The 14922-nt window shown below is 40.6% G+C and overlaps 1 protein-coding gene across 4 annotated transcripts in view; it reads left to right on the top strand.

Moving 5' to 3' along the window:
• The window catches only part of PLEKHH1 (pleckstrin homology, MyTH4 and FERM domain containing H1), a 53587-nt gene extending 38990 nt beyond the window's left edge, over positions 1 to 14597 (top strand). For 3 of the 4 annotated variants that reach the window (XM_005502278.4, XM_065064345.1, XM_065064348.1), the window contains 9 exons: positions 1002 to 1179; positions 1585 to 1740; positions 4387 to 4487; positions 6305 to 6446; positions 7216 to 7358; positions 8447 to 8576; positions 10124 to 10210; positions 10753 to 10899; positions 11213 to 14597. In XM_005502278.4, the coding sequence (XP_005502335.3) occupies positions 1002 to 1179; positions 1585 to 1740; positions 4387 to 4487; positions 6305 to 6446; positions 7216 to 7358; positions 8447 to 8576; positions 10124 to 10210; positions 10753 to 10899; positions 11213 to 11389 (1261 nt within the window). In that variant the 3' untranslated portion in view covers positions 11390 to 14597. Of the gene's footprint in view, positions 1 to 1001; positions 1180 to 1584; positions 1741 to 4386; positions 4488 to 6304; positions 6447 to 7215; positions 7359 to 8446; positions 8577 to 10123; positions 10216 to 10752; positions 10900 to 11212 lie in introns of those variants that run through there. The other variant, XM_065064346.1, reaches the window with a different exon arrangement.
• The last annotated feature ends 325 nt before the right edge of the window (positions 14598 to 14922 follow it).

Raw genomic sequence — 14922 nt, 5'->3', positions numbered from 1 at the left:
AGCCACAGTTCTAGGTTGGAGGACACTGGGCTCAGGAGCATTTGAAGCCAGACACAACAGCTTCTCGTTGAAGCAAGATTCTCCATTTGAAAACTGTTCAAACACATTACTGGAGAGGTGAACAATATATTGCTACAGTGAAAAGCCAGAGTTCCTGACTTCCGTGTTGCTTGCATGGATTTAACTGGAGATTTAATCATGTACTGACCTCCCAAAGGCATCTTGAATTGAATTAGTTTCCCCTGCAAAGTGATAGCATGGTTATAAATCCTTCCATTTCAGAATTTATTCCAAATATACGTCCTTAACATTTTTGCAAAAGATGTAATTGACTGCTTGTGTCTGGCTTTAGAGACACTTATATCCTTTTGGTGCTGTTCAATGAAGCACTCTCTTCACTAGACAGTAAACCAAACATATTAGTGACAATCCCTATCCTGTATTGAACTACTAACAAATGTGAGCCTGCTTTGAAACTTTGTCGAGTCTTTTGATTGGCAGATAGGGTTACTACATGGAAACTTATAATTTGTATAACCATGTAAATTGATAAACACAACTTGCATAGTCCTGTGAAACTAATACATTACAAATTATTGTTAATACTTACCAGGACTTAGCAGGATAGTAACTAAATTTGGCTGGCATGACAGGAAGTTTGAGGGTGAACTGCTCTTAGTTTAATGGGAACGATGATGGCAATAGGGTACAGAAGAGGATATTCCTGTACTATGTCCACTCCACCTAGGAGCAGGGAATGCTCTTGCACTTCCGAGAGAGTCTATTATCTACCTTAATTTTACAGATCCTTGGAGCTCAGGTTTGTGTTGTAGCCTTTCAGTTGAGCTGTTACTCTGTTGAGATGAACTAGGATATCTGCACATAGAGGTATCTTTGCTTGAGCAAAAGCCTGAGGGAGGAATGCTTTGTGATGGCATGAGAAATAGAAGAGGACATGGCATTAAAGCATGTTTGTGGTTTACCTCCACCTCTTTGCCTAGGAGTGAAATAGGCAAGTATGCCACCTACTGCCAGAGATCAGTAGACCGCACAGTGCAGACTGGCGAGCGGGAAGCCAAGCCCTCCCGGATGGAGATCGTGTCCATCCTGCTGAGAAATCCTTACCACCACTCACTCCCCTTCAGCATCCCAGTGCACTTCATGAACGGAACCTACCAGGTGAGCCACCACAGCTGCCTGTCTTCTGGGCACTAGAGGACTGCACTATAACCTGTCTCCTTTGTGTGGGTGGCACCATGGTGTTTGTAAGTATCAGATATTGGGAGATAGATGCTGTTTCTCCTCCTTGCCATTTTAGCCATTTCTCCTGAGAAAATGAAAGGAATCCAGCCTTGGCTCTACAGGTTTTAGGAAGAAAAGGTAGCTGGGGAAAAAGGAAAGATGTCAATTCTCAGTACAAGTATGAATGCCGTGTGAAGGAAGACAATATCCAAATGTTGTCACTGGAGCTGGCAGTCAGTCATAGGACACCAATCTGTAGGAAACCAGGCTTCATTAGTTGTAATACCCATTAATATCATGTTTCTTGAAAGTTATCCTTAAGCAACTCCTCTTTCATTGCAGGTTGTAGGTTTTGATGGCTCCTCAACGGTTGATGAATTAATACAGCAACTGAACCAGGAAACAGGAATGAAGAAGCCATCCCACATGGGATTTGCTCTGTTCACAGATGATCCTTCTGGCAGGAATTTGGAACACTGCCTGCAGGGCAATATGAAGGTATATTTTTTTTTTCTCCCCTGCTACACTCAGCATACATCCTTGAAGAGCTGCTAAAAGGCTAATAAATATATAAACTTTGGTGTTGTCTATCTGGATCAGTATTCAGAGATGTGACCCAAGGGCAGGAATTAACATCTCAACAACCCCAGGCAGCACTACAGGCTTGGGGAAGAGTGGCTGGAAAGCTGCCTGGGAAAAAGGACCTGGGGGTGTTGGTTGACAGCTGGCTGAACGTGAGCCAGCAGTGTGCCCAGGTGGCCAAAAAGGTCAACAGCATCCTGGCTTGTATCAGGAATAGTGTGGCCAGCAGGACTAGGGAAGGGATTTTTCCCCTGTACTCGGCGCAGGTGAGGCGGCATCTCGAATCCTGTGTTCAGTTTTGGGCCCCTCACTACCAGAAAGACACTGAGGTGCTGGAGAGAGTGCAGAGAAGAGCAATGAAGCTGGTGAGGGGCCTGGAGCACAAGTCTAATGAGGAGCAGCTGAGGGAACTGGGACTGTTTAGCCTGGAGAAAAGGAGGCTGAGGGGAGACCTTATTGCTGTCTACAACTACCTGAAAGGAGGTTGTAGCATGGAGGGGGTTGGTCTCTGCTCCCAAGTAGCAAGTGATAGGCCAAGAGGAAATGGCTTCAGGTTATGCCAGGAGAGGTTCAAATTGGATATTGGGAAGAATTTCTTCATGGAAAGGGTTGTCAGGCATTGGAACAGGCTGCCCAGGGAAGTGGTGGAGTCACCATTCCTGGAGGTGTTTAAAAGATGTGTAGATATAGTGCTTAGGGACATGGTTTGGTGGTGAATGTGGCAGTGTTAGGTTTATGGATGGACTTGATGATCTTAAAGGTCTTTTCCATACAAAATGATTCTGTGACTCTATAATTAGCTCAGTCTAGTCGAAATACTAGTTAAGGCAAAGCGTGTTCTGTTTTAGCAGGTGATAAATTGGTCAATTTTTAAAAAGTACTTACCTTGGATTTTAGCACATTTTAAAGTTTAATTCGTCTTGACTACAAAATTAAAACATGACTGAGCTAGCTGGCGTGACCAGATATCACAACTAACATCAAGTGTGCCACTCCTAATTGAGACAAACTTTCGTTAGGCTGGGAGTCTTTTGGCATGTCTATATAAATCCCATCTATTGGACTATCTCCTTGATCTATCCAGATAACTCAGGCTTTCATTGTTGATGAGCGTACTTAGGGGCAAAAGCTCTAATGCGTACACCTTCACTTTAAAAAAGGGAGGAGTGCCTCAGATCAAGGGAAAGGCAAAGCAGACTAAGTATTAACATCTGTGTCTTTCCTGTGGAGATTTTTACCCCTGCTGCAGCTGGATGACCGCCATAAGTTAGCAGGCTCATGGCCATGAATGAGACATATCAGATTTTGGTACAAATCTGGGAGAATAATTTGTTGTACAGCATTGATGGAGGAATAGAGGTAGTGGCAGCTTTTAAGAGAACCTGATACCTGTAAAGAACATGAACATTCAGTTTTACAGTGTGTATGATTTCACATTGGGCAACAGAGGGAGAAGATACCAATAACTTTAAATTAGATTGTTCAAAGCGGAAACTACCGCAGACAGTGCCAAATTGTATACTTCGCTTTCATGGCCTGATACAGATCAGATAATCTGGAGCTTTGCTGGTAACTGAACCACCATTTGGAGAGATGAGATATTAGAATAAATGAAGGAGCTCGATACAATCAAAGGCATAACTTTAACTGGTTATTACCTGGTTATTATTTACTTGCCAAGGCAAACTCAATAGCTTCTTAAGAGAGGATTAGGATATCTGATTATGTGTTTCATGTGGCTTCTTATGTTCATATTCCTTTTATTGAGATGCTATCAAAAGATAAGTAGGGGCTTTTTTTAGACTGCTTGTGGAAGGACTGGAATAACCAAGAGGAGCTGAATGGAACCAGAGAAATTAACCATGCTATTGCTAAAATATGTTTGAATTACAAAGTTGGAATCTAGGATGTGATGTTCCCAGAGTTTGGACATTGACAGCCAAGGGTTTGGTTTAGCCATGCATGTAGACAGCTGCTATGCAGCAGGTATGTTAGTGCTTTAGTTTGACTCAGGAGGGCACTTTTGAAGTAAACCTACCAATCATTCCTGTTAACCATGTTTTGATTCACATTAAGGAGCAACCTTAGAGAGCATGAAATGGATTCTTTCTACATGAAATATGAACTAGAAGATGTGATCCAACATAGTAGTGGGCTTTCAAGCCATTTGATCAGACTGATGGTAGTCCAAAGGAAAACCCCTCGAAACTCACGTACTGTGGGCACAGAGTCTCGGAACAGGTGCTTCACTGTGCAGATCTGCTACTACTGGGCTTTGATCCCTCCTAACATAGACATAGCCACAGAGTTGCTCCCAGGTCAGAATTCACTTACGTGTGTCCCCCTGCAGATGAGAGATGGAGTTTTCAGTGGGAAAGCTTTATTTTATACATACTGTGTAACAGAAAAAGGAATTGTCACTTTTGGCTGTGTTTATGCTGATCCGGTCTGTTTCTTTAACTTCTGTGTTCCACAATATTTTTTTCACTTACTTTTCCCTCAAACCTTGACTTTACATTTCACCTCAGTTTGTCTCTCTTCTCTCCATGATATTTTATAAAGATCTGTGATGTCATTTCTAAATGGGAACAAGCCTTAAAAGAATTGCATCCTGGGAAATATGAAGGTGGCACAAGAATTGTGAAGTTGACCTATAAGAACAGGTACTGTGCTCCCTCAGTTGGCCTCACTACTGCTGTTAATTAAACATTTCTAGATGGCATGTATCTCTGTAGATGTCCAGTAATTCATAGTAGTGCTAGTCCCAAAAGTATTTTAGCTAAGATGCGTTCAAATCCTACGTGAGATGTGATGACTTTTGTATGTGGTACATGTATAAAAGGGGGCCTAGAGGTAAAACCCAAAACACTTTGCAATAGCAGAATAGACTTAAAATTAGTTAAGAACAAGCTGTAGCACAATAAGCAATACTTGGCACAATTTCCTTTGCCTAGATCCTAAAACATAATTAAATAATGTGTGTTAGGTGAGAGGAAGAGAAACCAGAGGGAAAAATCACCAGTGAAAATAAGTATGTTGTAACTTGCAATTAAGTGAAGAATCACAAAGATGATCTGCAAAGATCTTTTTAGATACAAGAACAATGTTCTAAATTGCATAAGCTGTAGAAGAGACATGTAGTAGCAGTGCCCAGACTTTATAAAGAGAGAAATGTTAAAAGTTAGATGATGAAAGATAGTTGAGATGGGAAGTAAAAGACAAAGATCTAAACCAAAAACTGGAAAAAGTTAATCATTTATAATACAGGCAGGAATTCTGAATTACAGTGAACAGAGAGCTGTGTATGAGAACAAGGAACAGTTTTCTGCATGTGTCTTCTCTTTGCAAGAAAAACAAAGGCCACCCCCAAAATGAAAAGAGACTAAGTTCTGTATTGAATATATGAAGATTTTGTTGACTGTAATAGTGGAAACAAATTTCTGTAAACTTTGTTAGTTGGTGTAAGAGGTGGAAGCAGAAGTTGTTGCTTTTGACCCAGAAGGCAGCATTTGTTTCATGAGTGAAACTTTGCAGTACTTTGTTGGATTGGAATGTGTCTAGCCTGGACAGCAAGGATGCTTTGATAAGGTCTTTCCAAGGTTGGGCTTTTCTGACACCAAGGACTCTGATAAGATGTGCAAGGTCAATATGGTCGTAATGGTATTGTAGAAGTGACATAAAAAATAAACAAACTGATCCACTGGAATTAATATCTTGTGTAGTATTGTGTAATATACAGCCATAGATGCATCTTTAATTTAATATTTGAATTAGATTATGTGGACTGTAAATAGCATGCATGAAGAACGGTTCTGGGAGGCATTCCCCAGGCTGCTGTCCTCAACCCCCATTTGTCATCTTGCTATACCAGGTCAAAGAAATTGCAAGTTTGAAGGGAATAAAAAATAGTAGGAAACTTTGATTTACAATAATTCTTCACTTTTTGAAATAAAGTCTGCTAATTTGGTCTCGTATTTCTTGCTGAAGCAAACCAATGACTATTTTTAATAACTATATCAGTGTAAGTGGTCAAAACAAAGCTGGCAAAATTAACAAGCCTAAAAGGCTGCAATGTAGAAGCTCATACAGGTAGAGCAGAGGTAGTTCCATATTCTGTGATAATTAGAGAAGGCCATATCTTAAATATTGACTGACTATGCTTGATGGGGATGGACGGACACTGATTTATCTGTGTTTAATAAGGCTTTGCTATCTTGATGTATTTGTCTTACAGAATTCAAATGGCTTCCAAAGCTAGAAGCATGTTTTGAGCCTCTTTGCCTAAATCTTGTTAATATGGGAGGCACCTCAGCTTCCAAATCTCTGTCCAGTGCCCCCGCAATACACAAAGTTCACTTCAGAGAAGGAGGAGAAACAAAACAAAGCAACTGCTTTTATTTTTACTCACCTTGATTAAGGTTCTCACCTCTACTTTCAGTTCACAATATCTTTTTACCTTCACAACCCTCTCTACTTTTAGGTTATATTTTCAGAACCAGGCCAAAGGTGAGACAGACCGGGAGCGGTTGCTCCTGGCCTTCCAAGTCAGCAATGAAATCACCAATGGAAGGTTTCCTGTTAATAAGGAATTAGCTCTGGAAATGGTGGCTCTGATGGCTCAGGTGAGTATAGCTATAGGCAGAAATCCTCCCTTCTGTCCTTCAGGGACTTCAGCTGTACACTGAATATCTTTGACTAAGCACCTATCTTTTACATCAAAAGTGTGTTTTCTTATCAAACATACAGTTCGAGATGTACCATGCCAAACAGCCAAACACATTGTACCAGCATACATACGTTGTTGGAATGATCCCCAGAACTGCTCCAGTTAGTGCCTTAGCAGAGATACAGAAATAGTATCACTACTAGAATGACATTAAAAGTAAAATCTTTCCCTGTTGCACTGCCAATAGCCTCTTACTCAGGATCCCCCAGACTTGCATTTAACATTTTACCACATAAAACACACAGTACGGGGTGTGGGCATGATAAGCAGGATAATAGTTTCTTACTGAGCTGAAACAGATTGTTGCATTTGTTAAAAGAATGTAAACTGAGGTGAAGAAGCTGGGAACATTACCCAAACTATTTACAAATATGCTGTTGTTTTAATTGAAAATAAACCCCAAAAGTCTGGCAGTTATGCAGAAGTGTCTCCCTATACAAGATCTTGTTTGGTCAGTAAAGAATTGGGCAGTCATGTCCTCAGTAGTTGCTCTGCTGTAGACATTTACTATGGTAAATGCTGTAGACAAAATTCCCCCGCCTAATGGTGTCTTTTTGGATGACTAATAAACACAGTAGTTACCGGTATTGAGAATTCATGGAATGTTCTACTGTACTAAAAAACCCCATAGTTCTGTTGCACCATAAACTATGATGTTGTCTTAGGTGGAATATGGGGATCTGGATCGACCAGGATCTTCGAGTCCTGGGGGACTATCACAATCAAAAATGCAGCATCTTCTCTACCAGGTCTTAGATAAATTCTACCCCAAACGCTACAAGCAAAACATTACTCCTGAACAGCTCAGGTAAATTGTTGGTTCTTCTATACTTTGTGCTGAAAACAAATTTTGCTTGCAAAATACTGGTTTTATATTTAAGAAATTTCAAGGACCCCGTCATGATTATTTGATGTAGAAGCTTAAACAAAACACAAGTGTCAGGAAAAGATTCCTTTAAAAGAAAATAGCCGTTAACTAATATAAAAAGAGCCAAATCACCAACTAATTTTCCCCTAGGCAAGAAGTTTAAGCCTTTCACTTCCAAATTAGGCATCTCTGTTCCAACAAACTCTAACCTAGGCCTAAGATTAATTCTGTTTCTGAATTTTTATTTTACCCTTCCCCCAAATGTCAATTGAATCCAGATGCCTAACATTTGCAATGAGCCATAAAGCCAACACATATGAACTGCTTCAGGCCATGCAGTAATTCTGCTAGCACATATTTTGGCAGGGATTTTTGATGTTTTGACTTGGAAATTCTCACACATAATGCAGAGATCTCAAGTACAGAATTCAGATGCTGCTATCGGTCCCAGCTCTAACTGTTCTAAAGAAGGAAAATGGTAATCTTCCAGATCCAAAGCTACTTAGGGATGCAATGGTGGAACTAACACAACTGCCTCCTTTTGGAAGCAAATTCCATCTGCATGCAGCAAGACAGCTGCCAAACCATCCCTAGCGAGCCAAATCAAGAGTTAGCAGATATTGCCATTCCACACAGAGCATACTGCAGACAAGTTAAGATGGAGGTGAAAGTATAATTGAATGTGAAGACCAGCTGAGCAGGATTTTACTGTAACAGCTGCCTGAGTGTTTGTAGATACAGTTGTTTAATATATACACCAGTGAGCAACCCGTATGTGACTGGGATTCCTGTGCATTACAGTATAAGTAGTAGTAAAATATTAATAATTGTGGAAGTAGAGAAAATGCTCAAATAAACTCAAGTTGTACAGCTCTCATAACTGTCACTGCTGACAGCCCTGTCCATAGTGCTGTGTAGAACAGCCTTTTTTAGAATAAGAGGAATATTTATTAACGGTTATAATTCTACTCACCTTTCCTTAGAAGACATTAGTAAATAATGCTGTCTTGTGTCTTGGATTTGTAAAGACAACTGGCTGACAGGCTGGCGACGAAGTGGATGGTCCTACAGGGATGCTCTCCACCAGAATGCGTTCGAATTTATTTGACAGTGGCCCGTAAATGGCCTCTCTTTGGAGCCAAACTATTTGCTGCTAAGGTAACTGAAGCACACTTTCTTTCTGTTCTGAAAGTGAACTGAGTAGACATGTATCTATGATCTCTGGTAACAAAGGCTGAAAATGCTTCTACTTCAGGAAGAGAAAAAATAGAAGGAACAGCTCTGTGTGGTACCACATATGTTAAGAAAGAAATATGTTCAAAACGCTAGAGGTTGCTAGTGCTCAGTAATTAAAAAGGGAAAGTTCCCTGGATAAATCAGTTGATCATAATATGGGATACCACCTCTCTTTACAAACCTTGCCAATGCTTTCTCAGGCAGGAATTTCCTTGGTCATCAAGGCTGCAATGATAGTTTAAAAATACTATTTACGTATCACTGGAGGGTGGAAGGGAAGAGTCCCCCATAAATCACACGTGGCAGCTGATGCTAGCTAAAGGAGAATGGGTAGTGCAGTCCTGTTCCCTACTTGACACAGAGCAGCTGCTTTCTTGCCACACGAGAGAGGCAAGCGCTGCTCGTGTCCTGTTGCAGAAATGAAAACTACAGCACATGTTGGGTAAGCTGCCAGCCCACAGGCATCAGTGGGACAGCAAAGAACAGCTGGAGGGAGCGCTTCTCCCAGGAGCTTGTTCCATCCCTCAGCCCATCCCAGGCCAGAGCTCTGTACCTCTTACCCGGCCCAAACTAACATCTTAGGGGCCGTCTGAGAAATCTTGTTTAGGCATTAACCATCTTCCCCAACCCAGTAGAAACCTCCTCTATTGAAAGCTTGAGATAGGTCCTGTTCAAGGTTACGTCTCTGGTTATGTCTCAAGGTTACGTCTCAAGGTTACGTCAAAGTTCTATAGTTATGGAATAAAGTTTAACGATGAAAGGGATCTCCTGTGTAAACATACAAAAAGTTTCCAAAACGACAATTATTTCCACTTTCAGGAGTAAAAGCAGAAGAGGTTACTGGTATTTGAGGTCACTGACACTGAAGAATCAGAATATAGAAAGTTCCACCCAGAGTTTAAATAATGTTGATATTCCTGATGATTAACATATAACTTCTCAACAGTTAAATAGCAAAGGCTATGGCATTAGCCATGTAACAGCAGGTTCCCATGAAGGATTGATGTCATTAGCCATAACAACACAAAACTCCTCTTTAACAGAAAATTGATACACGTTTGTAAAAATCATTGGTTGTACTGGGTGCACTCATATTACAGAAACCAACAGGCTTCCCTGCCTGCCTGACTGATGGGAGTGGTGTAAGAACCAGAGCAGAGCAGAAGTGGCATTTTGTTGCTCTGTCCTAGCATTTCCTTCAGTTTTAAATACACCGACAGAATTTAGTTAATCTCAAAGCCTTTGTTATCACTGCATCTCTTGTGCCAGTAGTCCCAAAATTCTTTGTAAATCTAAAAATGTTATTCCAGATTTTGAGAAAGCCCTCTTAATCAAACCAGGTCAGACCAGTAAGCCTGTAGGATTCTCTCTCATCTTCACTTTGACATAAATCTTAGGTTTTAAGGATAGAAACATCTTTGGATGGTGGTCAAAAAAATATTGAAATTAATAATTTTCTTTTTCTCTAGCCTATTTTGCCTTCTGCATTGGAAGACTGTCCAGTCTGGATAGCTGTGAATGAAGATGGTATCAGCATACTGGATTATAACACTATGGTATGGTGAGGAAGACTGTCTAAGAAAAATAACTTACCTCCCACAGAAAGACATTCCCTTGGGTCCACTTGAAGTCACTAAAAGTTTGTCTTTAACTTCAAATGGATCCAGAAGTTAATTTGTAGAAGTCAGGAAAGAGGGAAGTCCGTGCTATGTTTGAATGCTACATAAACAAAGGAAAATTACAGCTACAGTTTAAGGTAGGGTTTTGTGGAACAGCTGACTGCTTCTTTGGACAGCAAACAGGCTCATACATCTTGCAAAATCTCAGTGGTGTGTGCTTTACTACCACCACCTGGGATACAGCAAAGTTTGGACTTCTGCTCTGGAGCAGTGAGGCATCAAGCAGGCTAGGAGAAAACTAGAAATGCAATTTTCACTTGAGCTTTCTCTGCCAGCTGTTTACCTAGAGAGCCCATTACCTATACTGCCTATTACTGCTGGAGATCTGGTGTTCTTGCAGTAAGTGGCAAATACATTAGTGTAAGGTGGGCCTTTTTTCTTTTACAGAAATATGACTCTTTCAAACTCTCTGTCTACAGCACATGAAGGTCTTTTATTCATACTCCTCTGTGCTGACCTTTGGAGGCTGTCGAGATGACTTCATGATTGTAGTCAGTCAAATGAAAGAGAGGAGCTCTGGGAAAAACAGCACTGAAAAACTCCTTTTCACAATGGCAATTCCAAAGGTAATTACAAAATGAACAGTGAGTTTCTTTTCAGCTGGCATCACCACAGCTGGGCATTTTGTACGTGCCCTGGGGACTGGTACTTATGGCTGCTGCATTGGCTATAGACATTCAATACATCCCTTGTAAGCTGGAACCTTTAATCAAGAGACTTACTATACCAAACTCTTAAAAACAGACCTTCATTTCAAAACAGAACAATTTCATGTGAGAAAGCCATCTGCAAAAGTTATGCAGTCAATCGGTTCTAAAAATCAAACGGTGCTCTTACCTCTAATTGGCTTACAGTTAATGATTTTCTTTTTTTCCCTAGATTGTTGAAGCAACACTTCTTATTGCCAGCTACATTAACTACCGCTGGACACCTTCACTCCTGTCTTCTACACAGCCCTCCCGCAGCAAAACATCTGCAAACAAGCTCTGGGAGACTGAAAGCCCGTGCTTTTTTCCTTCTGTGCCCCGAAGCACTAAGGGGCCCACCCTGCTCTAAGGGCTCATTCCAAATGACTTTGAGTGATCTCGTTGATTTGTTTGGGCTTTTTTTTTTTCTTTCCCCCCCTTGCTCTGCACTGATTTGCAGACTGCCATGATTTTGCTGGTTACACACTCTAATGCAGATCATGATTCTTTTTCCATAATAACAGACAAAGCTCCTTAGTTTGGGTAGAGGCAGTGTCCCTTTTCTTAAAAACAAAACAAACCAAACAAAAAAAAAGTTGATTTTTGGGAACTGCACAGGAATTTCCTTTCCATGCCATGTTCCATCCAAAATACCATGCCTTAAGTCATTTGCCTGCACACCGCCGCAGTCACATTACATCTGTTCTCTTTCCTTGCACCCCTTCTTCTTCTGTCTTCTGATCTTAATGCTTTGCTTACAAGCATATACGTTTTCTTGGATCTCTACCATTTTCAGCTTTGCACTTGCCTTTAGATCACTGTATATCCTGTGTGTGGAATCTCAGTCCAGCTCCTAAAACTCACAGTGATCTCTTTTTCTCATTATCGCCCCTTTCAGTTATTATCATTATTTCCAATAATCTTCTGTTTGCATCAATCCCTAACTTGCTCACTTTTAATCTAAATTAGACTGCAGCCTCTGCAAGGCAGATTTGAGTGGTATATAGGCTTGAATCTGACTGCAGAGGGCTGAGCACACAGTCCGATCCAACATAAAAACAGGTGGTAATGGATACTGTGGCATGAACCCCCTACAAGGATGTATCCTGTTGAATACTGCCTGGATCAGGAGCTGCACATCACTGCATCATAAACTAGATATACACTGAAAAGGTTATTACCAGAGTGTAAAATTAACATGACATAGTCTGATCAGGTAGTTTAGATGGAACTTCAGCTCTAGGCTCTGGTTGTGAATAGCTAGCATATTAAAGGTTTTTACCAGTGTTTAAATTAAATGTTGCCACTCCCGGAACAACTATAGTCTTTTTGCAGAGACTATAATAGTGTTTATGCAACTGCTTAACACAACCCAGAGGACAATTTAATTTCCCCTAGAGCTATGACAACTCCTCCCTGAAACTGATGCTAAAATGGGAAGACAGAAACTTTCCAAGTCCTTGCTCCAGATATGAAACAATGAAAGAAGACACTGTTGAGAAGGAAGAGGAACTAAACTGACAAGAATAATTCCAACGCAAGTCAAGGGTAATTTCAGACCTGAAATAGTGACTTACAGAATAAGAGTTCGGTGGTACGCAAGAATATTTTAAACTTTAACAAAAGGTGGAAACCTGGTGTCTTTGCATGTTGAGGACTCGGAACGGCTGGGACTCAGTGTCAGATGATGCCCTGGCTCCCACAGGACTGATGCATTTCAGGAGTCGATGCTGTTCTATGCAAGAGCTGAATGTTAGATCTCTGCTGCAGGGCTGAACGTGTCACACACTCCTCCTCAGACAAGCACTTTCAGAAACTCTGTTCATCTCTGTGGTAGATGTTTCAGGATGTGTTTGAAACTCTACATAATCTCAGACAAAGGAAGACAAGGCAAGCAAATGTTGTACTTTTTCTGTCTTTCAGCAACAGGAACAGATTTCCCCAAACCAGCTCTGCCATTCTGACTTGACAGAAGCTGCTCATTTCAAACTCCTGCCTCCCTCATGCTACCACAGCAAGGAGGAGAGGTAGTCAGCAAATGTGTCGTTAAGAATTGTTCTTCCGAGTTTCCAAAAGAATGGGGTTTTTTTAAAATCTGTTTCAAAGGGACTTTGTTATGACTGAAGACGTTAATGGATTTTAAACAAATAAAAGAAAAATAACAGCTCTTCTTGAAAAATCTAAATCTACCTGGCTTGAGTTCAGCTATTTTGATAAGCATTCTAGAAAAGCTAAGGAAGAATAACTGCACTACTTCACAATAATTATGGATTCATGGGCAACTTTCCCAAATTAGAACAGTGTGAACTCAACCATTAGAATGAATTCAGCAATAGCAAACCAGTTATCGCAAATGAACAAACCAACCATACCACTGTTTTTACTTCTCTAGTACCTGCCACCAACCTTGAAACACTCAGTTAACGCATACAGTGGAACCAATTCTTCAAGGAATTTCTGTTTCATGCCTACGTTGGGTGCAAAGTCACAAATTAGAAGAGAAGAGCATGGGAGAGACAAAAATAGTTCTAAGCAATCCGTTATCAGCATCTTTGTAACATTAAAAACAAAACCAACAACAACAAAACACAAAAAAACCTCAAACCAACCAACCAAAAAAAAGCCACCCATGGGTTGCAGAAACCATATTTCAGAAATAAGACAGGAAAATATTGTCTAAATGGAGACCTGATTTGCACATACTGTGATGTACTTGTTATGAATTTAAGGATCAGCCCTTGAAGTTATGGAAAAGGGTAGAAGTTTTCTGAGCCAAAACCAATTTTGAGAAGGTGTTTAGTCTTTTTTTTTTTTCTTAGATACTTTTAAGTTATGATATATCCTGATAGCGTGGTCAGTAGTGTGTGTTTCCTCTCCCTCACACACACACAGTGAACTCAGTATGGCTCCAATACTTTGAATACAGAGAGCAGTATTCCTCCTCACCCAGTCACCTGTACCTACAGTTCCTCCTGTATCTGAAGGTCTTTTTGTCCTCTTGTATCCCACCACTAGCAAAGCTGCTTCAGAATAAGCTGAGCAGTCACTGGTGCTGGGGATGCTGAAGGCATAGAAGTCTCCAGCTGACACTTCAGAGCCTGTACTTCCCTTCCAGAGCTAACACTCGTGTCCTTACAGACTTGTACCAGGTCATGCAGGAAGCTGAGATGTTGAATGAGCAAAAGCTGTCCTGAAGCTCAATATTTTCTGCCATAACTGCACTTTAAATTGAGAAGCATGGCATATGAAACTTTTTTTTTTCTTCCTTATTTCTTAAAAATATTCACCAATACTTGAGTATTTCAGGGACCACCCCACTCTGATGGATGCACATATACCTCTTATTTATAGCTTACCTGACTTCAGTCAGACTTGTATAGATAGCTATTTTGTATGATTCTTTAGTAGAGAAAACAATTTTTATTTTAATCAATGCTTTTGACAAAGATGATTGCTGCAGCATAGAATTAGATGACAAAAGCCTTTCTTAGTCCCTAACTGCTGTGTGTATGTAAAAGGATGTCTGGGAGATACTGTGAGATTTCTGCTTGTTCTTAATAAAATGCAGTTATTGTGAATTAACTGTATTATTCTCAGAATGAAAGAAGCTATTTTAAAAGCCAAAATAGTCTTGATGTAAACAAAAATGGACAAAGATCGTGTTTGGTATCCAGGCACAAACCCAGTGCAAACGTGCCCTAGTCTGATTCCTTGTTTCTCTCTGCTGATCTCCCAGCTTTAGTGGATGACTGAAGGGCCCTCCATGGGCACAGGGTGTTTGCACCTTCCAAAGATGGCTACAACAGTTTGCCAGGCTTCCCTCTGAGACACAGCTACTAGCTCATTTCTTCAGTGCACATTTTCAGGACTTCATGGGATTCTTACAGCATAGTCCGTGTTCCC

The sequence above is a fragment of the Columba livia genome, chromosome 5 (genome assembly GCF_036013475.1).
Source record: "Columba livia isolate bColLiv1 breed racing homer chromosome 5, bColLiv1.pat.W.v2, whole genome shotgun sequence".
In the NCBI taxonomy this organism is placed as follows: domain Eukaryota; kingdom Metazoa; phylum Chordata; class Aves; order Columbiformes; family Columbidae; genus Columba; species Columba livia.
This window is presented reverse-complemented; position numbering and strand designations above follow the sequence as displayed.